The 24,192-nt window shown below is 39.9% G+C and overlaps 1 protein-coding gene across 1 annotated transcript; it reads right to left on the bottom strand.

The window, feature by feature from the left end:
• Window positions 1-9,206: 9,206 nt before the first annotated feature.
• Window positions 9,207-14,791, bottom strand: LOC125177298 (uncharacterized). The gene is given in 5 exon segments (XM_047879465.1): window positions 9,207-9,964; window positions 9,967-11,330; window positions 11,332-13,766; window positions 13,833-14,105; window positions 14,177-14,791. Coding segments are annotated over 5 exon segments (5,157 nt in total). The 5' UTR covers window positions 14,504-14,791.
• Between the last annotated feature and the right edge of the window lie 9,401 nt (window positions 14,792-24,192).

Genomic DNA, 24,192 nt, shown 5'->3' with positions numbered 1-24,192 from the left:
TAATGAAATTGAAAGCAGTAATCAATAGAGAATATCAAGAAAACCAAAAGCTGTTTTTCTTTTTAAATAATCAATAGAATCAATAGGTCTCTAGCCATGCTAAGAAAAAAAGACATATTGTCAATATCAAAAAGAGGGGGATCACTACAAATCCCATAGACAACAAAAGGATGATTAAAGGAATATGATGAACTCTATGAAGTTAACTGAAGTGGACCAATTCCTTGAAAGACACAATTTGCCAAAACTGACATAAAAAAATAGCAATCTGGATCAGCCTATATCTGATTGAATAAATAATTAATAAGCTGCCAAAATAGAAAACACTGTGCCCACATGAATTCACTATTGAAGACTGCAGAATTTTAAGAAAATATACAAGTTCTATATAATCTCTTCCAGAGGACAAAAGCAGATTAAATACTTTCTAATTTATTCTATGAGGCTAGCATTACTTTAATAACAAAACCAAAACTTTATAAGAAAAAAAAAATACTGGTCTTTCGACCAGGATTTCTTATAGGTGCAAAATTTCTTAACAAAATATTAGCAAATTGAATTCAATAATGCACAAAATGAATTTTACACAACAACCAAGTGGGCAAGATTGGCTCAACATTTTAAAATTAACATAATCACATCAACAGGCAAAAGTAGAATCATATGATCATATCAATAGATGCAGAACAAAAAAAACCTTTTGACAAAAATCCAATATCCATTTATGGTAAAAAAAAAAAAACCTCAGAAAACTAGGAATAGAGGGAAACTTCTTAAGTTTGATAAATAACACGTGAAAAACTTCTATCTAATATCATATATCTTGATGAGAAACTCAAAAATTTCCATTGAAGATCAGGGACAGGGAAAGGATATCCCCTTTCACCAGTGCCCTTAAACACTGTACTGGTAGTCCTAGGTACTACAGTAAGAAAAGGAAAGAAAAGCTATGTAGTTTGGGAAGAAGAATTAAAACTCTCTTTGTTCACATATGATATGATTATTTATGTTGAAAATCTGAAAGAATAACAAAAACTCCTTATACTAATAAGCAATTATAGCAAAGTTGCAGATGCAAGGCTAATATACAGAACTCAATCAGTTTCCTATATATCTGCAATGAACAACTGGAATTTGAAATTAAAATCACAATACTGTTTAAATTTTTATCCCCTCCAATGAAACACTTCATTATAAATCTAACAAAATATAAGTAAGATCTATATAAGACAACTACAAGCTATGATGAAAGATAACAATTAAGAACTAAATACGTGGAGAGATGTTCCACATTCATTGATGGGAAAACACAGTATCAACAAGTATTAATTCTTCCCAAATTAATCTATGGATTCAATGCAATCCCAGTAAAAATCTTAGTGAGTTGTTTTGTGGATATCAACAAACTGAGTCTAGAGCTTATGTAGAGAGGTAAAAGTGTCAGAATAGCCAATTCAATATTGAAGGAGAAGAACAAAGTTGTAGGACTGAGACTACCCAACTTTAAACAATGAAACCACAGTAATCAGACATTGTGGTACCAGTGAAGAATTAGATGGATACAAAGGGAACAGAATAGAGACCCCAGAAACAGATCCATATAATCAACCTGTGTTTGACAAAGGGGCAAAGGCAACATAAGGGGCCAAGATTATCTTTTTAACAAATAGCACAGGAACAACTGGACATCCATGTGCTTAAAAAAAAAAAAAAAAATGAGGGCGCCTGTGTGTCCTGGTTAAGCGTCCAACTTTCTATTTCAGCTCAGGTCATAATCTCACAATCGTGAGCCTGAGCCCCAATTTGGGTTCCATGCTGGATGTGGGGTCTGCTTAAGATTCTTTCTCTCCTTTTTTTTCTGCCCCCCCCCATCAAAAAATAAAATAAATAACTTAAAATAGATAATAAACCTAAATGTAAACTATAAGCCCATAGAAGATAACCTAGGAGAAAACCTAGATATCCTTGGATATGATGATGACTTTTTAGTTACAACAAAAAAGGGATAATCAATGAAAGAAATACTTGATAAATGAGACTTTATTAAAATTAAAAACTTCTGCTCTACAAAGGACAATGACACCAGAATGAGAACATATGCATAGACTAGGAGAAATATTTTCAAAAGATATAGGATGAAGGACTGTATCCAAAATATATATGAAAAACACAAGACTCGACATAAGGAAATGAAAAACCCAATTAACAAATGGACCATAGATCTGAAGAGACACTTTGCTAAAGAAGATATACAAATGGCAAGTAAGCATATGAAAATATATTGAACATCATATGTCATTAAGGAATTACAAATTAGAACAATGAGCTACCACTACACATTTATTACAACACATAAAGTCCAAAAACAGGGCCAAATGCTGATAAGGATGTAGAGGCACAAGAACTCTCATTGTTGGAAGTAATTGAAAATCATACAGCCACTTGGAAGAGAGTTTGGCAGTTTCTTACAAACCTAAACTTACTTTAATCATACAATTTAGCAATCACACTCTTTGTATTTACCAAATAAATTGAAAACCTGTGTCCACATAAAATTTTCATATGGATGTTCATAAAAGCTTGGAATCAACCAAGATGTCTTTCAGTAGACAGTAGATAAAAACTGTGGTATATCCAGATAATGGAATATTATTCTGTGCTAAAAAAAAAAAAAAAAAAAAAAAAAAAAACAACTATCAAGCCCTAAAGAAAACAAGAAGAACCATAAATGTATATTACTGAGTGAAAAAAGCCAATCTGAAAAGACCATATGCTGTGTGATTCTAACAATATGACATTCTGGAAAAGGCAAAACTATGGATGCAGTAAAACAACTTCTTGTCACCGGAGGTTCAGGGAGGGAATGATGGGTACACAGATCTCAGCATTTTTAGGGAACTAAAAGTTATATGATATTACAATGGTGTATACAAGTTATTATACATTTGTTAAAAGCCATAGAATATAAAACACCAAGGGTGAATCCTTTGTGATTCATGAAAAGAAAATTGACCCAGAAAGTTAGAGAGAGAGAGAGAAGTAAACAGGGCATCAGAAAGGAAGAGTAGCATGGGAAAAAGGAGAAACATGGCTGCATACAATAAACTATCATGCTCCTTAGGAGTTTTATAAATTCTATTTGATAATTGAAACATAAGTTATAACACTAGCTGGTGTTCAAGACAATGATCTTGAACAATGGGGAAGATAAAGTAACCAAATGAAGTAAGATTTCTATATTTCAGTGAAGGTGGTAATTTGTCAGTCAATTAATGATAATCTGTAAATATTTTTGCAAAATTCCTTGCAATTGCTAGAAAAGCTATGCCATGTGATTTAAAAAAACTATTAAAAAGGCATTATTAAATAAAAGATTTGAATAATCAAAGAGGAGAAAAATCAAGAAACAAGAACTAGAGAAAATGGAAGATAATAAAATAATACACATAATTTTAACATATCAATAAATCCTGTAAGTCTAAACTGTCTAAATATACCCATCAAAAGGCAGAGAAGATAGGCAGAATGTGGGGAAAAAAAAAAAAAAAAAGCAGCCCACTATATGTTTATATGTTGTTTACAAGAAATTCACTTAAAATACAATTTTGTAAATGGGTTAAAGAGATAAAAAAATCCTAATCATCAATATATAAAAAATAATAAAAAACAAAAAACAAACAAGAAAAAAAGGACACCAGAACTAAGAATATTATTACCACAAAGCATGGCATTTATGCAATGATTTTTAAAGTCAATATACTAAGAAGACCTAATAATCCTAAAGGTAACAAAATGTAACAAACAAAAGCCTCAAAATGCATGAAGCAAAGACAGAACTGAAAGGAGAACTAGAAAGATTGACAATTTTAGTTCAGGACTTAAATGTCCACATCTCAACAACTAATAAGATTACTAGGTAAAAATAAGTAAGTGTATAAATCTCAAAAATGCAAACAAGACATAATTAACTAATGTAGAACTCTCAGCCTAACAGCTGAGTATATTTCTTGCAAGCATGCATGAAATAATCCTTAAAAATTCTGAGCCACAAAATGAAACTTAAATTTAAAATATTTGAAATCATGCAGAAACTGTATCTTAATAAAACTGAAACGAAATCAGTAACATTAGAAATAAGGAAAATTCTCTAATAATTGAAGTCATTCCTCAAGACGAGAGTAAGGAGAGCAAAAATAAACTGAAAGTAAACAGAAGGAAGGAAAATAACAAATAGCATAGACCAATGTAATTGAAAATGGGAAAATAGAGAAATATCAGAAAACAAAAAAGCTGGTTATTTAAAAAAAAATAGAAAAAGTAATAAGCCTTTGCAAGACTGACAAAAATTTTAGAATAGACACAATCACCAATATTAGGAATTAAAAATAGGCTATTAGTACAGATCCTGTAGCCACTTATTAAAAGGATAATAAATAGTATAAACATGTTTATGTTTCTAAATTCAACAATTTAGAATAAACCAACTTCTTAAAAACAACACACTATTAAAACTGAACCAAGATGAAATAGATAATCAGAATCATCCTGTAACAATTAAAATAATTGAATTTGTAATTAAAACATTCCTGAAAAAGAAATATCCAGGCCCAGATGGCTTCACTGGAGGTCCCTGCCAAATATTTTAAAAGAATAAACTCCAATTTTATAAAATCTTTTCCAGGGAATAGAAAGAAAACATCCCAATGAATTTTATGAAAACAATTATCCTGATACCAAAATCAGAGACCATACAAAAAATAAAATTATAAATGAAAATATCACATGAATTTACAAAATTAATCCTTATATTCTTACACTTCTCCAAAACAAAGAAATATTAGAAAACAAGTTACAATAATGTATACACATATTTTTGTAATTTTTAAAGGTTTATTTATTTTTGAGAGTGAGTGAGACAGAGCGTGAGCAGGGGAGGGGAAGAGAAAGAGGGAGACACAGAATCTGAAGCAGACTCTAGGCTCTGAGCTTTCAGCAGTCAGCACAGAACCCCATGCTGGGCTCGAACCCATGAACCATAAGATCATGACCTGCGCTGAAATTGATGCTCAACTGACTGAACCACCCAGATGCCCCAATGTATACATATTTTTGTTTAAAAAACATTCCATGACCAAGTGAGGTTTATTGCAGAGATGCAAGTTTGTATTGATATTTGAATACCAATGAATGCAATCTACTATATTAGCAGGTTAAATGGAAAAAAAGCACATTATCATATCAATTGGTACAGGAAAACATCTGACAGAATCCAACACTCATGAATGAGAACACTCTTGGCAAGGTCAGAATAGGAGAGAACTATCTGAACTTGAAGGTGAGCATTTTCAAAAAATTCTCCAGCTAGCAACATTCTGTGGATGGTAAAAACACATTGCTTCACTTCAAAATCTGGAACAAGGCCAGATGTCCATTTACGTTCAACAAAGTAGTAGAAATTCTAGCCACTGTAGTAAGACAAGGCATATATATTGGTAATAAAACTGTCCCTATATGTAATTGTCATGATAATCTGTGAAAAAAGGCCATAAGAATCTAGAATAAAAAAAAAAAAAATCAGACATAAGTGAATACAGTTATGCTGTAGAATACATGATCAACCATAAAAATCACTATCTGTAATTTTTGATACCAACAATGAAATTGTAGAAATGAAAATAAAAATATGATTTACAGTCACTCCAAAAAGTGAAATACTAACAAAACATATAAGGTATATGCTTAATAAAATGTATGACTTGGATGCTGAATTTTATAAAATGTTGATGAAAGAAATCAAACACCAAAATAAATGGATACATGGTGTTCATCGATTGGAAGACTGAATAAAGTAAAGAGGTCAATTCTCTTTATTGATTTATAGGCCCACCGAAATTCCCATTAAAATCCCAACAGGGTTTTTGTGGACATACACAAGTTTATTTTAAATTTATATGAATTGCACAGGACCTATAATAGCTTTAAAAAAAATTGACAAAGTAGCATAAAGGGGGAGTGATCCCTTCGCCCAATTTACCCTTTATTAAATTCCTACAGTAATCAAGAATGTATGACTTTGATGGAAGGACAGACACATAATTCAATGGAACAAATAGAGGACACAGAAATAGACCCACACAAATATGTTCAAGTAATTTTACAAATGTGCAAAAGCAAGTCAATGTAGAAATAATAGTCTTTTCAACAAACGGTGCTGGAACAATTGGTAATGCATGTGTACTAGTACTGACAACACTGATTCTATCTTTGGCCCTCCATCTTGTTCTTCCCTCTGGTACACAGATGGTGCCACTTTAGATAACTACCTTGTGACTCTACGGTCTTGCCTCTGGCTCCCTAAAGCCTGGGGATTAAGGTCAGAATAGCTGCATAGAATGGATGGAGAGTAGGTGTGTAGTGCCCTGGATCATCTGGGGATGAGACAATTAGATAGAGATTAGATAGGAAATGTCTGAAACCTGTATGGGGAAGCAAAAGGGCTGAGAAGAGGTGGTAACTTGGGCATTGACTGTATGTTACTGAGGAAGATGGTATTATGGTAAATGAGTTTGAGATACCAAAAATGGCCTCAGTCACTGCTCAACCTGCCTTGTGACAAAGATTATATACTTACAGGCATGGGTGAGAATCATAGGTTCTTAATTTGATTGATTGGATAAGTGCTAGCATTAAGATAACATGGCCTAACAAAGGGGATGTTCCCACCCCTCGATTATGCTGGAACTTTTTGGAAGAACTATAATTATATGCAAATTGGAAATAAAATGTGCCATTTACACCCAGTATTTTAGAGACCCAGATGAAGAATTATTTTCCTTTCGTATGAAAGACTGCATTTTACAGTCAGGCCCTGGGGCATGGTACACTACTTTAGTATCTGTTCTATCCCCTATAGCTAATCAACTCATTGCTATCATAGCTGTTATGGTGGCTGACTTAGAACTGAAAGAGTTTGTCATAAGGGATGTAAGTAGAGAAATAGGAAAAACAAAGGATCCAGCAGATGATAAAATGGTGGAAAGTTGGCCCATCAAGTTCTCTCAAAAATTGTGGCAAGATGTATTATCTGGGACCCTGACAGTCTTGCTGTAACGCCCGAAGCTCGAGAGACCCCAAAGAATGAACCACCAGAGTCCAGAGTCAAAGCCAAGCGGCAAGGGCCGTTTATTTCAGGTTCGAACCTGGACCTCCGTGCATTCACGAACAGTGATGCTCCAAGGTCCCCAGGGGAGTTTGCGCAGGCTTTTTATAGGCAGAGGTAAACAGTTTGGGGGATTTCCAGCCAGTGGGGGAGTTGATTGGTTGACATTAAGCTGGGGGGTACGGGTAATGCACTGATTGGGTAGGAGTTCGCAGGCACGCCAAGCAATTGTACAGAAGCGGAACAAGCTGGTTAGGTTTCAGTTTCCCGTAATTCAAGCATTGTACAAAAGCGGAACAAGTTGATTAAGTTTCAGTTTTCTTAGGCTTCTCATTCCCCCCTTTTTCAGCTACCGAGGAGCCAATCTTGGGTCCTACAGTGTTAACTAATCAAGCTCGTTTTCCGTGTCCAGGGGCTGATACTGCGGCCTAAGGACCATAACCTAAATGGTGTTTAGTCTATCTCTGACAAAATTCATTATTTTGTTAATTATAATGGGGCCGACAGTAAAAAGGAGAAGGAGGCATAGTAGGGAACCTAAAAGGGGAAGGAGGTAGGGAAGAAACCCATGGAGCCCTGACCAAAGTGGGTTTTCAGCTAGTTCTTTTCATCAGCGCGCAAGGTCCTCCCGGAGCTGTTTAATTTTGGTCCAAACTATTCCTGATTTGTTGGCATAGAAACAACATTTTTCTTGTAGAGCTAAACAGATGCCACCTTGTTCTGCGGTTAGTAGGTCTAAACCCCTTCTATTTTGTAACACTACTTCTGCTAGGGAATCTAGCTGGTCTTGCAGATCTTGGATTGTCCCTGACAAGGCTTGGACATCGTCAATTAGTTGACGGGAGAGTCGCAGATAGGAGTGTATAGAGACTCCTAATCCTGCTGTCCCAGTAGTTACTGCACCTGTAATTCCTAGACCTGCTAGGAGGGGGATTACAGCCACAGCTCGCTTGGATCTGCCAGTTACAAAGTCCAGACTAGGGATGGGCATGGGGGTCTTCCCTGCAACCAGGTCAATATCTGGTAACAGAGTGGCCAGAACACATATTCCAGTCCAATTATGGGGGAGGTAGGTGTAGGCTAGGTTATTCCCGCAGACGAATACAGTGGTGTTAGTACTGCATAGGGAGGAGCTGATAGTGATGTACTGGTGGCATTGGGCAAGGGACGTGATTCCTACATCTGTGCTGTTGTTCTGAGAGGTAAGGTTACTTATGAAGCAAGATGCGTTGAATGGACTAATGAACTGAACGGGGAAGGGTTCAGGTAGGGAAGAGGGGAAGCAGTCATTGGTTATGCTAATATTAACTATGGTGGGGATGGCGATGGGTCGGGGAGCTTGTTGGGGTAGGCACAGCCAGCAATCTTGGGCTAAAATTGGGTTAGAGGTGTTTAAGAGTGAGAAGGTGGTTTCTAGGATAGACATTGTCTGAGGGTCTAACTCGTAAGGGCTGTGCCTAGGGAGAACTAGGGGGTGGTAGTTAAGCTGTGGATACATATGTTTCGTGAGGTCTTTAAGTTTCTTTTGCGTTTCAATTTGTCTAACAGCGTCTTGGGGCCCTCCACCGTCTGACACATGTATGGGGGCTCGAGGGTTCCAGCAGACGGCGGCTCCGACTGAGCCACGGCAGCTAGCCAGGATTTGTTTATTGTCATCACTGGCTATGGCTGCTCTGGTACTTTGTAGGATGGCGTAAAGTAGGTAGTAGCGTTATCTGGCCCTATACATTGCTGATAGGAGTCAAAACAAGAACTGTGTATCGACTCCTGGAAAGTTTTGCAAGGGCATTCTGTCATGGGGGGTAGGGGCTCGGGTTTGTTAACACATAACCATTGCTGCTTTTCGAATCCTGTGCCACCATAAGTCTGGGTGAGGTAAGCGATTGTGGTCCCACAATCTTGGGTTTGGGTGTAGTGCTGCTGTAGACCCCCTCGTCCTACGGAGCCAGCTACTATCCTTTTACTATGTGGCAGAGCAATGGTGGTAACTATGCCACCTTTGCAATCACAGGGCCTTCCATATAGGGCTTGTAGCAATGCCTGTTTATCAACGGGGGCATTCAGTCCCCCCTTCAAGGGTTTGAAGTTTAGGGCTAGCAGGATAATGATCATTATCTTGATCATGTTTAGGGAGAGTACGGCACAAGGTTAGTTTGAGGGGGTTGTTCTTACTCCGGTCTACAGTCCAAGCAGTTTTTTTGTCAGTGTGTCCCACGAGGTTGGACAGCGGGTCAGCAGGTTTAACGTGGGTGTGGTGAATCCAGGTAGGGATGTTATCTACCTTGACGGCGGTGGGAGTTGTCAGGATGATCTGGTAAAGTCCTTTCCATCTGGGTTCGAGGTTTTCTTGTCGGTGTCACTTGACCAGGACCCAGTCTCCCGGGTGGTACTGATGAGGTGTGGATGGGGGCCCCGTCTCATACAGTTCTCTTAGTTTAGGCCACATGGCCTCATGAACTCGCTGTAGGGCCCTGAGGGAAGATAAAAGGCTGTTATCTTGATCTAATTGAATGAGGTTTGACTTAAGGTTAGATATGATAGGTGTGGGCCTGCCAAACATGATTTCATAGGGTATAAGGCCCAATTTGTATGGGGAATTGCGAACCCTGTACAGAGCGTAGGGGAGTAGTTCTACCCAATTAGCGCCAGTCTCCATAGTCAATTTAGTAAGGGTCTCTTTTAATGTTCTATTCATTCTTTCTGCTTGTCCTGAGCTTTGGGGCCGGTAGGCACAATGTAATTTCCAATCTACCCCAAGTACGGAAGCCAGTCCCTGACTTACCTTAGAGACGAATGCAGGTCCATGTCTGACCCTATCATTACTGGAAAACCATACCTGGGCAGGATTTCTTCTAGGATCTTTTTGGCTACAATCTGTGCCGCTTCCTTCTTAGTTGGGAAGGCTTCAGTCCATCCTAAAAAGGTGTCTATGAACACTAGTAAGTATTTATAGCTGTATTTTCCGGGCTTTACCTCGGTGAAGTCCACTTCCCAGTGGGTTCCTGGTAGGGTTCCTCTTTTATGGTGGCCTTGGGCTGTAGCGTGTGGGTGTGCATTCTGGAGTCGACATGCAGAACAGGCTGTCACAACCCTTTCTGTCTGGTCAGAGATGTTTCTTAATACCAGTTTGGATTGTCTGATGAGATCTTGAAGTCTTCGGGGCCCCAAGTGGGTAGAGTGGTGTATTTTTGTCAGGATTGCGTGGCCCAATTTTTCGGGAAGGATAAGGTGGTCTCTGGAGTCCCTCCACCATCCATCTGTAACTCGGATCATTGGGAGCTTGCGCATCCAGATAAGATCATCTTCTGAGTATTCAGGCTGTGGGGGTAAATCTCGGGGCCTTGGGTCTGGTAGCTGCGCAGGTAATACTGGGATGTGTTTTTGCGCTACCTGGCGTGCAGTTTGGTCAGCTAGGTTATTTCCTCGAGAGATTGGATCAGTTATTTTTTGGTGACCCGGGCAATGTACTATGGCCAGTTTCTTAGGGGCCCAAATAGCGACCAATAGGGCCAGAATTTCATCTCTATTTTTGATATCTTTGCCTTCAGCAGTGAGTAGTCCCCTCTCACGATATATTGCCCCATGTATATGGGCTGTGGCAAAGGCATACCGGCTGTCTGTATATACAGTCACTTTGCGGTCCCGTCCCATTTTTAATGCTTGTGTCAAGGCAATCAGTTCTGCCCTTTGGGCAGAAGTTCCTGGGGGCAGAGCCTCTGCCCATATTACTTCAGTCTCGGATGTCACTGCTGCCCCCGCATACCTCTGTCCTTGATGGACAAAACTGCTTCCGTCCGTGAACCAGGTGACCTCAGCATCAGGTAAAGGCCGGTCCTGTAGATCTTCCCTTATTCCATGGATCTGCGCTAGGATGTCAGCACAGTCATGGAGCGGGGAGTCCAGGTCAGGGTCGGGTAGCAGCGAGGCCGGGTTTAGAGTTCGGGGAGAGGTGTATGTGATCCGCAAGGGATTTAACAGGAGTCCTTGATAGTGGACCATCTGGGCATTGCTCATCCACCTATCGGGGGGCTGCTTGAGCACTCCTTCGATGGCGTGGGGTGTGGTGACATGTAACTCTTGGCTCAGGGATAGCTTATCGGCGTCTTTAACCATTAGGGCTGTAGCAGCTATTATCCGGAGACAAGGGGGGCATCCTGCGGCTACAGGGTCGTTTTTTTGAGAGATAGGCCACTGGTCTGGGCCATGGACCTAGATGCTGGGTTAGCACTGCCTTGGCTATGCCTTTGTGTTCGTCCACATATAAGTGGAAAGGCTTAGAGATATCGGGCAGTCCTAGAGCTGGGGCCGATAGGAGGGCTCTCTTTATCTGTTGGAATGCCTGCTCAGCTTCCGCAGACCATTCAAATGATGGTTGGTTTTTAGAGACTGTGTAAAGGGGTTTGGCCATTTCAGCAAAACCTGGGATCCATAACCGGCAGAATCCTGCAGACCCCAGGAATTCTCTCACCTGTTGAAGCGTGGTGGGTCGCGGAATGCAGAGGACAGTCTCTTTCCGGGCATCAGTGAGCCATCTTTGTCCTTCTTTTAGCAGGTACCCCAGATATATTACCTCAGGTTTTCAGATTTGGGCCTTCTTAGTGGATGCGCGGTACCCTAGGTTCCCCAGCGTCTGCAGGAGGTTCTTCGTCCCCACAAGACAGGCTTCTCAGGTCTCAGCTGCAATAAGGAGGTCATCTACATATTGTAGGAGAGACACATTTGGGTTTAATTTCCGGTACTTACTTAAATCTTCGTGGAGGGCTTCATCAAATAGGGTAGGGGAATTTTTAAATCCTTGTGGAAGTCAGGTCCAGGTGAGTTGTCCATTTATGCCTCTTTCTGGATCCGCCCATTCAAATGCAAAGATGTCTTGGCTCTTGGGGGCCAAAGGCAGGCTGAAAAAGGCATCTTTTAAATCAAGGACAGTGTACCATTGTTTGTCTGGGCTGAGGGTACTGAGAAGAGTATAAGGGTTGGGCACGTTAGGGTGAATGTCCATAACCCGTTTGTTGACCTCTCTTAGGTCTTGCACTGGCCGGTAATCTCCACTGTTAGGCTTGCGCACAGGCAACAAAGGGGTATTCCACGCCGAATGGCATGGTCTAAGGATTCCAACGTCGAGGAGACGGCGGATGTGTGGGGTGATGCCCAGCCTGGCCTCTGCTGACATGGGGTACTGCTTGACCCTCACGGGGTCGGCCCCTGGCTGAACTTCTATGAATAGAGCAGGACGATGTTTCGCTAGCCCTATTCCCCAGGTTTCTGCCCAGGCTTCCGGACACCAGTGGAGCCAGTAGTCAATATCCTGTTCTGGGAAGGGTAGAGTTTGGTGAAGCCGATATTCATCTTCCAGTTGTATGGTGAGGACCGAGATAGGTTGGTCCTGGGAGTCAGTTACTTTAGGCCCTTCAGGCTGAAAGTGAATCTGAGCTCCCATTTTCGTGAGGAGATCTCTTCCCAGCAAGGGGCAGGGACTATCCGGGATAACCAAAAAGGAATGGGTTACCCTTCCTGTCCCTAGATCCACGGTTCATTGGGTGGTCCAAGGATATTTTTTAGTTCCTGTAGCTCCCTGGACCCAGGAGGACTTATCAGAGATTTTTCCATGAGGGCTAGTGAGTACTGAATGCTGAGCTCCTGTGTCCACGAGGAATTGCACAGGGGTCCCCTCCACTTGTAGGATTACCCTGGGCTTGGGGAAGGGGTCTGAACCCCGCCTTCCCTATTCTGAGTCCTGGGTAAATAGGATGGGGGCCACTTTGGTTTGCCATGGCTCTGATCCCGAGCGCAGTTGTTTCTTTTTGGGACAGTCACGAATCCAATGTCCTTTTTCTTTACAGTAGGCACATTGGTCTTTGTCTAGGGGGCGCCTAGGGGGGCGAGTTTTCTGTTCTCCTGTGGGCCCTTGATTTTTCTGAACTATGGCAGCTAAGACTTTAGTCATTTCCCTGGTGGCTTTGAGCTGTTTATCCTCTGGAGCGTCCCGATTATTATATACCCGCTGAGCAATGCGGAGTAAGTCCTGGATCTGTTTTCCTTCTAAATCCTCTAATTTTTGGAGTTTCTTTTTGATGTCATAGGCAGCCTGGTTTACAAAAGACATTACAACAGCGGCCTGATTTTCGGGGGCCTCCAGGTCCATGGGGGTATACTGCCTAAAGGCTTCCATTAATCTTTCTAAAAAGGTGGCAGGGCTCTCTGTCTTACCTTGTACTACCGAGTACACCTTGGCCAAATTGGTGGGCTTGCGTGCTGCAGCCTGGACACCCGCCATTAGAGTCTGGCAATAAATGAGCAGTCGTCCCCTACCTTCTGCTGAGTTGTAGTCCCAATTAGGCCGAGTCAGGGGAAATGCTGCATTAATGAGATCAGGGTTAACAGTGGGTCAACCATCTTCCCTGGGGACCAGCTTCGGCGCTTCAAGTTGAATCCTCTCCCTTTCTTCCGTGGTGAACAGGATTCGCAAAAGCTGTTGGCAGTCATCCCAGGTAGGCTGGTGGGTGAACATTATGCTCTCTATGAGGGCTATAAGATCTCTAGGGTTATCAGAAAACTGAGCATTTTGGGTTTTCCAATTATAAAGGTCACTGGTGGAGAAGGGCCAGTACTGGAGTCGGGGGTTGCCCGTTTAATGGGGGGGGGGGGGTCCTATTTCCCGCAGGGGTAGGGCCACAGTGGAGTCGGGGAGACGAGAGCTTGGCTCACTCTGGGTGCGCCCACAAGTTCGGCAGGCTGGCCCTTCGCGGTTGGTTTCATTTTCAATAGGGCTTGGCTCTGCTGCTGCCCCTAGCCTCCCTGGCTCCGGTGCAGCTGCCGCTTCCCGTCCTCCTGGTTCCCCTTGGGGGCAACCAGTGGGGCGACTGGTGGGGCAGCTGCTGCGGGCAGGGCCTGGGGTGCGAGGGGAGGGGGATGATAGGGTGGAGGGTCCAGGGATAGTAGGTCCTGACTATCGGGCAATATGGGATTTAGGGGCGCTGAGGGGGTTCACGGCTTGGTTGGGTCAGTGGAGCAGGCCACGAGAATCTTATAGGACCCTGAGGAAAGGAAGGGAGACATCCAGGGTGGAGGGTTTTCAACAAGATCCTGCCAGACGAGGATATAGGGAGCCTGGTCTGGGTGGCCTTCCTTTCCTGGCAGGAGGGTTTTGGCCTTGACCTTAGCAACTATAGGCAAACAAAAAGTGCCCTCGGTAGGCCAGCCCACCCCGAAAGTGGGCCACTCAGACCGGCAGAAAGTGATAAGTCTCGACCGGCAGATGTCCAGGCTTAGGTTTTGGCCTCTAGTCTGGACATCCCTGAAATTAGCCAGAAGAAGGGAGAGAGGTGTACTCTGGTTCTGTCCCATAGTCTGTATAGGAAGAAATAGATGGGTCAAGTTAGTTTATGTTCCGGGAGTGAGCCGGATATACCTGCGGAGGAGAGGAGACAACTTAAATTGCAAGCGCAGCGGCAAACAGAAAGTGCCTTGGTGAAGAGACCAGATACAGAATGGGTGTCTGTAACCCGAACAAAGAGTTCTGATGGGCCAAAATGGTGCCCCAGACGGGTGCCAGAGGACGTCTCCTACTGGTCCCGACTGACTGCCCTATAGCGCGTCCGCCAGGGCTGTGTCAGTCTCTGATACAGATCCCGCGCGGGAGAGCCAGAAACAAACAGACAAACAGAAACGGACAGAGCCGGCTCACTTACCGATCTGTCTCAGAAATGACCCGTTGACTTGGGGTCTGGTGGGTTTGGGGGTATCCTGGACGAGCCCCCAAATGTAACGCCCGAAGCTCGAGAGATCCCCAAAGAACGAACCACCAGAGTCCGGGATCAAAGCCAAGTGGCGAGGGCCATTTATTTCAGGTTCGAACCTGGACCTCCATGCATTCACGAACAGTGATGCTCCGAGGTCCGGAGGGGAGCTTGCGCAGGCTTTTTATAGGCCGAGGTAAACAGTTTGGGGGATTTCTAGCCAGCCGGGGAGTTGATTGGTTGACATTAAGCTGGGGGGTATGGGTAATGCACCGATTGGACAGGAGTTCACGGGCGCACCAAGCAATTGTACAGAAGCGAACAAGCTGGTTAGGTTTCAGTTTCCAGTAATTCAAGCATTGTACAAAAGCGAACAAGCTGATTAAGTTTCAGTTTTCTTAGGCTTCTCATTGCTAAACTTTTGGAAGGCAATGCCTAAGGGAAATATACTTTAATCCCTTGAAAGAAGGCTCAAAAAATCATACTGTATCACCCAGTCCCCCTAATGGAAGAACTTCAGGGATGGATACTGGCTACCCCTAGAGACTCAGGGTTAGGTCAACATTACCCTCTATTGTGTGCAATAGGGAGCAACTGGAGGCTCCATGTTGACTTAACCATTTATTGGTCTCTCACAAACAGACTGTATTAGCTGTAACAGACACTGGAGCTGAATGCACTTACCTATGGAAACCCCTCAAAATTTCAGCAAGATATAGAGGTTATTGATGGTTATAGGGAACAATTTATCAATGTCAGACAAACTAGTCTCTCCTACGGATCAGTAGGCTTCCTCTCTACTGTTTTCAAGTGCATGTTTTCCCCATTTCTGAATATATTTTGGGTATAGATGTTCTATAGGATCTGGATCTAACTACAATGACAGGTGAGTTCAGGTTGCATATCCAAGTAGTAAAACCCATTGCTATGGATAATGCAAAATGAGAACCTATACAGCTATTGTTCCTGGAGAGTAAAAAAAAAAAAATGCAAATAATGTGAACTACCTGGCGGGCATAATGAGATTACCATTACCATTAAAGAATTAGAAAAGGTGGGGGTAATTAGGCCTACTCAAATCTCATTCAGTAGTTTCTTGTGGCCTATAAAGAAATCTAGCAGGACCTGGTGAGTGGCAATAGATTATAGGGAACTCAACAAAGTTACTCTGCCCATCCATGCAGCAGTACTAAATATAGTCTGCTGATAGAAAGTCATGGCATCCATTAAGAAACATTATTGTGTACTGGATCTATCAGCACTCCATCAGGACTTGAATCCTAAAACCAATTCATCTTCACATTGAATGAAAGACAATGGACCTTCCAGGCATTTCCCCAGGGGGATCTCCACAGTCCCTCAATTTGTCATGGGATGGTAGCCAGAGATTTGGAAAAATGGGTATGGTCAAAGGAGATGGTGTTTTATCATTATTTGGGTGATATCATGTTAACCTGTGATGATTTAACCTCCCTGTCTTAAGCAGCCATATTATTACAGGTTACTTAAGTCATGAGGATGGAAAGTAAACATCGACAAGATCCAAGGGCTGGGTCAGTCAGTAAAGATCCTCGGTGTCATCTGGTCAGGTAAGACAAAGGTGATGCCAACAATGGTCACTGATAAATCCCAATCCCTAAAATGGAAAAGGAACTATAGGCTTTTCGTGGTTTATTGGCTGACTGGAAAACTTTTTTTCCCCCCAATCTAACACATATATTAAGACTTTTAAATGCCTTGGTTAAGAAGGGAAGCTGATGGGATTGGGGAGCCAGTCACACAAGAGGCTATCTTAAAGATAAAAACAATAATCCAACAAATAAAGGCCCTGGTGGTGTTAATGCCAGATGTGAGAAGTGTATTAGCTGTAAGTTCATATCTAGAAGGGTTTGGTGGGGCTTGTGGCAATGACAAAAATGCAAAAAAAAATCGTAGTTATTTGCATAAGTTCAATAAGAAGCTGGTCCTCATTTAATGTCACCATTGAGAACATTGGTTACATTACCAAGGCTTTGACTAGAATGTCATATTTGAGAGAGACATGCGTAGGCTCAGATATGACCAGACAATTTTATGGTATTAAGGTTGACTTTATGGAGCCAGTGCAGCCCCTTTGGAAAACAAATTGGCTAGGTACTTTGATTACAGGTGTAATCAAGCAGCCTGTGGCAGGCTCAGGACCTCAGGATATTTGGGGGACCCCAAGAAGAGTGGAAACAACCCAAATCTATCTCCTAGAACAGCAAATTACCCCCTCTCTGTGCCCCAGACATTGTTCAGATCACTGTTTCCATACTGTCTGCCCCCAGGTCGTTTGTCTGCCTTCTCTCTAGAGCATCAGAGTGCCATCCTGGCTAGATCCCAGTCAAGCCTACTGACCTCTAAATCTCCAGCCTTTAATCCCTGCTGCTTACAAGAACTCACACAATTCAGCCCCTCTCATTTTATAAGCCAGTGGCTTGGGGGAAACTTTCTCCTTGTGCATTCCCCTGTGTGCTCTTCTCTCTCATGTCCTTTTCTGCCCTTTTTCCCTCCATAGCACTGGCAATCCATTTTTCCCCTAAACCACACCTCTACACTCTTTATCTTCTTCAATGTGGCCTCTTCCTTTAGTTGTGGAGTGCATTCTGACAATCCTCAAATTGATTTCTGGGGTATTTAGTCTTATTTATTATTATTATTATTATTATTATTATTATTATTATTTTAATTTAAAAACTGCCACACTGTGTAAGACCAGGTGAACAGGATGGAAAGACAAGCTACCTTGTCTTTGGACAAGGAGGACAAATAAGTAGTTGACAGACACGAGAGAGAGGTGTATGCAAGAAGGGTGGGAGACAGGAGTGTGGTTGTAATAGTACAAAGTGAGGAAGGTTTGTGATAATGGAGCTTTTCTAAATCATAACATTGACAGGATATGTAGGATAACAGGATATGCAGGATTTGTAGGATAACAAACCTACATAGGTGATGAAATACGTACAGTTAAACAGACACACAAATATACACATTAGTACAAGCAAAACTGGGGAAATTAGAACATTAATGATGGCTTACATTAGTATCAATATCCTAGTTGTGATACTGCATTATAATTTTTCAAGTTGTTGCCATTTGTAGAAATAGGGTACAATTTTTCAGAATCTTTTCATATTATTTCTTACAATTGCATGTGAATCCACAATTACCATAAAATACAAAGAAGTATATAACAAATAGAATACAAAGATTTTCCTATGTCCAAAATGTAATACTATGAACCATTCTACTATAATGCCTAAAAAATCTATCAAACTGTCTTCTTAATAACATAATTTTGGCCAAAAAAAGCAACAATCCTTAGGGTCATAAATTGATAAGGGAGGACAATAATGGGATGCTACGCTGGTAGTGCTAGATAAATTTCTTAATTTCTGTAATACATTAAGAGTGTTTTTTTTTTGTTGTTTTTGTTTTGTTTTTTTGTTTTTTTTTTAGCAGCCACAAAGTTAAAGGAATGAAAAGATTATAAAATATAAGAAGAAAATTGGAACTCTAACATAAACCTGGAAGCCACAAATATGTCTACTATCATTATAAGAATAGGCTGAAATCAGTCCTCAAGGAAAAAAAAAAATTAGACATTTAGTTTATGTATCTTGGTTCCTCATGGTAATATGCGTCTTCTAAGAATTGCTAACTTTGGGTCTTTCCTCACATGTTTTTGGAATATATACTGCTTACATCATCTTTAAAACCTCAGGCTACTCTCACCTCACATTGGAGTTGTTCTGGTTTGTTAGAACTCAGGTATCAATAATAATAATAAATAATTAATATTAATAATGATTGTTATTATTCTAAGCATCATAAGGACAGGCCATAAAAGTTTAAAGAAAAAGTTTTAAATATAATCTAAAGAAAGAAAGACTGCTTACAGAGAAACAATATTGGGACTTGAACTTCACAATAGTATCAAAAAAGCCAGAAGATGAAATAATATCTTCAAAGTGCTGAGCAGAAAATAAATTTAAAGTTGAATAGGCATACACTATCATTTCAGACATACAAAAATTGAATAAGTTTATTCCTTAAATACAATTGAAAAGAATCAAACTGGGAATTGTAACTGTTCCAAATATACACATGAAGTATTAATGTCAAGGCTTTAAACGTATCAAACATTAAGCAAAAAGGAGAAACTACAAAAGCAATTTGGGTGTATTTGGTAAAGATGAAAAATATACCCTGGAATTAGTAACTTCCCTCCAAGGTATTTGGCCTAGAATTTCTCCCACATGTACAAAAGAAGATATACTTCAGAATATTCTCAGTCCAGATGTTTGTGACCACAAGACATTGTAAACACCTATGCATACATGTTACCATTTTTACTGTTTTGATGTATTACTCTTCTCATATATAACTACATAGTATCAAAAATATAATAAAAAGCATGTGAGGATTGAAAACTATCTTCTGCTAGGCCATTACTTCTGGGAAGGACAGGGGAAAATATTGCCAAGTACATTTATCTTTTCCCATTTGGTTTGCTTCTACTTAAAGAAAATCCATGAGGACAAACTTCTATAGGCCTTTTTAGGTATATAGAGTGAACCATATATGTTATTATAAACATAAATGTAACACAAATTAACATCTTGTTAGTTATACCTTATTTAATGTGTTTAAATTTTTTGCAAAATTACAAATTACTTACAAAATGATGTGATTAAGTTAGTAGATGGTTAGTTCACCTGCTGAGTATTTTCATGTTAGGACTTTTACTTTTCTACCTAAGTGTGAAACTTGAGGGAATTAAATAACATTCATAAAATTTTCTATACTCTTTTCAATAATTTTCTCTAAACTCTTACATTTCCCAAAATGTATTCATTTGCCTCAAGATATCTGTGATATCTTGACTAAATACAACATTAATGGATTTTGTTCCTTTCTCTGATTTGCATGCACGTATCTCTCTAGTGATTTTAGCATACAAGATTTCAGGGGGAGAAGTCAGTTTTTTTGTAAGGTTGTCTGCCCTTTGTAAGCAGACTTTCATAATGTTCAAAAACATAATTTTTGTATTATCTCTGGAGTTCAAGAATTTCACCAGAATATTATAGGACTGAGAGGATTTTTGTAATTATTAATCTTGTCTTAGATTTTTAACCTACAAACTTCAGCCCTTTTCTTAGGGAAAATTTCAAACCATTTGTTCAATTCATTGTCCTGATATCTTTGTTCCCTTTGGAACATTTACTGCTCATGTTAGGTCTTTGGATCTTTTCTTCAACTCTCTAATCGTTTCCCTTATGATTTTTATATCACTGTTTTTTCTAGTTTCTGGTTTCTTCTTCTTCTTCTTCTCCTTCTTATATATTTAAAACCATTAATATACATTCTTAGGAAGGACAATCCTTTAGCCTGCTTTTGTCCATTACTTTTTTTTTTTTAATTTTTTTTTTTTCAATGTTTATTTATTTTTGGGACAGAGAGAGACAGAGCATGAACGGGGGAGGGGCAGAGAGAGAGGGAGACACAGAATCGGAAACAGGCTCCAGGCTCTGAGCCATCAGCCCAGAGCCTGACGCGGGGCTCGAACTCACGGACCGCGAGATCGTGACCTGGCTGAAGTCGGACGCTTAACCGACTGCGCCACCCAGGCGCCCCTACTTTTTTTTTTTAATTTAAATGTAATCTCTAATTTCCAGAAATGGCTTTTGCTTTTGCTTTTTTTATTTGTTTTGTTTCTTAAATCTTTTCATTGGTTTTTCCCTTTGAACAATATAGTAGTTGTTTACTAGACGTCTCTGTGATATATAACTTAGACCTCTTCCCTTAGGTTACTAAGTTGTGTGTGTATGTATGCATGAAAGTGTATGTGTGTGTTGTGTACATATTTAGTTACGGTGGTTTTAAATTCATTAATACGTATATACATTAGTCCTTCAGATTTTGTCAAGTACTAAAAAAATAAAGATTAAAAAAATAACATAAGCAGTGAGAGAATTATTACCAAGTTAGGCCAGTGGTAAGTGAATTGGCAAAACTTTATTCTTCTCCTAAAGGTATTCAAAGACTTTTTGTGATCCCTAATCTCCAGTGCACCTGTCTGTCACTCCTACCCCAAACACAGGAAGGGGAAGCAATCGGCTACTATTGTAGACCACAGGTCTGTCAAATTCTATCAGTTTTTGCATACTCTTCCAGATTCCCATAGAATAAGCTGTCCCTCTTTCTTGGGGAGAGTCAGAGGATTCTGCAGCTGAATACCCTGAGGCATTATTCCCTTTACCTGAATCCTCTAGGAAAAGCAAACCTTCCTCTCTAATCATGGGTCCCTTAGCTTCACCCTTGGGTCCAAGAGTGCCTTGATCCAGGAGGCTGTACAGTCCTGGATATACCCCCTAGGCCTCCCCCACTCAGGTCATTCATTTTGATTTTTTGTACTAGCCTCAATAGGGAGTTGAAAGTTTGAGATAATCAGGAACATAATTCAAAGGGACCTTTTTCTATCCCTAATTATTTTAAAGAATACAAGTTTTGTGAATATATTAAATCATATAATTTATGGGAATACTTCAAGTATAAAGATTAACCAGTATTAATATTTTATTATGTTAACTAGTATTAACATTTTTTTTTCTCTTTAAGGTGTTCTCTTTTAAAATATATCATAAATTATTACTGGGATATAAACATGTCAGGATTTATCAGAGAATCTTTAAGTACTTTAAAATAATAATATACTTAAGATATAATAAACAAATATTGAAAACTAATTTTGAATTTAGAGAATACCTCACGGGCTGTGAGAAATCTTGGCCTTGCTGCCATCCAAGTTTTGCACTGGATGTATACTGGCTCTACCTCCTCACCCTTCCTGTGTAATCTGTTCACATTTTCTCAAAAGACTAACATTTCTATGATCAACATTTCCTTTTCTTTGTCTTTATTTTGAAGAAGGCATGTGTAAATTTCATAACTTATAATGTAAACTATTTCTTCTAAAGTTCTTTATCCTTCGATGACAAGGCATTAATTATTTTTAAGTCTTCTTGAAGGTGTAATTTATATTTTCTAGGGTAAATATAGAAAAACCTTGAAGTAAAGATTAATACTACATAGAAATAGCAGGGGTGCCTGGATGGCTCAGTCTGTTAAGTGTCCAACTCTTGATTTCAGCTCAGGTCATGATTTCGTGGTTCATGGGTTCAAGCCCCACGGTGGGGCTCCTCACTGACAGTGTGGAGCCTACTTGGGATTTTCTCTCTCTCTCTCTCTCTCTCTCTCTCTCTCTCTCTCTCCCTCCCTCCCTCCCTCCCTCTCTTCCCCTCTCCCCTTGCTTGCACTCTTTCTCTCACTCTCAAAATAAAATAAACATAAAAAAATAACTAATTTATAATGAATTGTTCACGAAAGCTTGGAAAGGGATGTTAGTGTCAGTTCATACATGTGCTACAGATCCTAGAAGTAAAAGTAAACACAGGAAAGTTGTATGGGCTTTGGGTTATTTGGGAAAAAAATGGATATTAAGAGTGATATGGTTTGAATGTCAAAAGAAAATATATATCTTTCTTTTAACAAAATGTTTGTATTTGAGTCAAAGAGCTAGATGAATTTATTTGTATCATCCCATGATAAAAAACAAAGATACAAGTGAGAGCAATAGAGAAAATATACAAATTTACATTTACATAAATGTACATATTTTTTTTTCCCTGACCCAGAAAAGGTAAGAAGATTCAAGTACACAGTATTGACACTTCTGAATTCTAACTTCAGTCAAAGGATTATAGGTCCCTGCTGAATGTGATATACTTCATTATATTTTAAAGCACGATTTAACATACTCATGCAAATATTATAAGTTGTTATTACTTTCAGAAGAAGTGGCAGGTAAACACAGAAAATATATTGACCTAATATTTTAAAGCCCTAAGCCAGTTTAAAAACCTCAGGTAATTGAAGCATCAGCCACGTCCCAATAAAGGACCTCCATGACATATAGCATTGCTTAGTTTAACATTAATTTTTCCTGTTCCATGATATCTTGGAGTATCCTAATATTATTTGGAGGATTTCCAACTAGACATCCCCAGACACAGCTTAGGCACAGCCACAAATTGGAGAAAACATGGACCACTTGGGCCTAAACCTCTCAGACTTGACCAAATGCATTAAAATACAGGATAGCTTTTTGTTTGTTTTTGCTTGTTGTTTGTTGTTGTTGTTTTTCTGTGTAGTCAATTGTGAAGCAAGTAATCTCCAATAAGAGTTTAGAGAGATTTGCTATGGGATGAGATCATGTTTATCAGAGAATAACATAATGTACATTACGGGCAACATTTAGGTCATAGAAAAAAAAAAAAAAAAACTTAGCCCAAATTAAACCCTGAGAATTTATCATGGACAAAACAATAGACTATGAGTGATACAATCACTATGAGTGATGCAAATGTGTGTGTAGTTTCTGAATTCTAGGGAATCACAAACTAGTCAATGATGCAGATATTTGATAATGGTGTCCAGAAATAATGTCTTGATGTAAAATACAACAATAGGGGTATTAGAAACAGTGATCCGGAAGTAATCCTTCATAATGTTAAACATGGACTAGATCTGAAAGGGTGGTAGAACTCTCATGGGCAAATATGTAGCAGCAGACATAGAGGAAAAGCTAGAGTCACAAAAGACATCTGGATACTTGTGGCTATTAAGAATGAATAATAAGGGGCACCTGGGTGGCTCAGTAGGTTAAGCATCCGACTTCAGCTCAGGTCATGATCTCACAGTCCGTGAGTTCAAGCCCCGCATCGGGCTCTGTGCTGACAGTTCGGAGCCTGGAGCCTGCAGCCTCCTTCAGATTCTGTGTGTCCCTCTCTCTCTGCCCCTACCCTGTTCATGTTCTGTCTCTGTCTCAAAAATAAATAAAACATTAAAAAACCTTTTTAATTAAAAAAAAAGAAAAGAATGAAGAATCAGCAACAGAAGTGATTTCAGACATGCAGGGAATAAACTGTGAAATGCTCTATATATCTAGCAGGTGAATTTGGAGATTTTGAATCATTAAGGTAGTAACAGAAAGGAGGAATGGTAGGAAAACAGTTAGGATGGAGGTATGATGAAAAGATCCCAACTTGGAAGAAGAAAAAAATGGATCTAGAGAGGGGAGGTTTTTAGACAGTAACAAGTTATATAGTTGGGATGCAAACCAGGGTGAGACTAAATCAAAACTCCTATTCCCTCTATCATATCCATATCTATCCATATCTTTGTCTTCAAGGAACTTTGTCACACAACTTTTAC

Source organism: Prionailurus viverrinus, chromosome D1, assembly GCF_022837055.1.
Source record: "Prionailurus viverrinus isolate Anna chromosome D1, UM_Priviv_1.0, whole genome shotgun sequence".
NCBI classification, from domain to species: Eukaryota; Metazoa; Chordata; class Mammalia; order Carnivora; family Felidae; genus Prionailurus; species Prionailurus viverrinus.
This window is presented reverse-complemented; position numbering and strand designations above follow the sequence as displayed.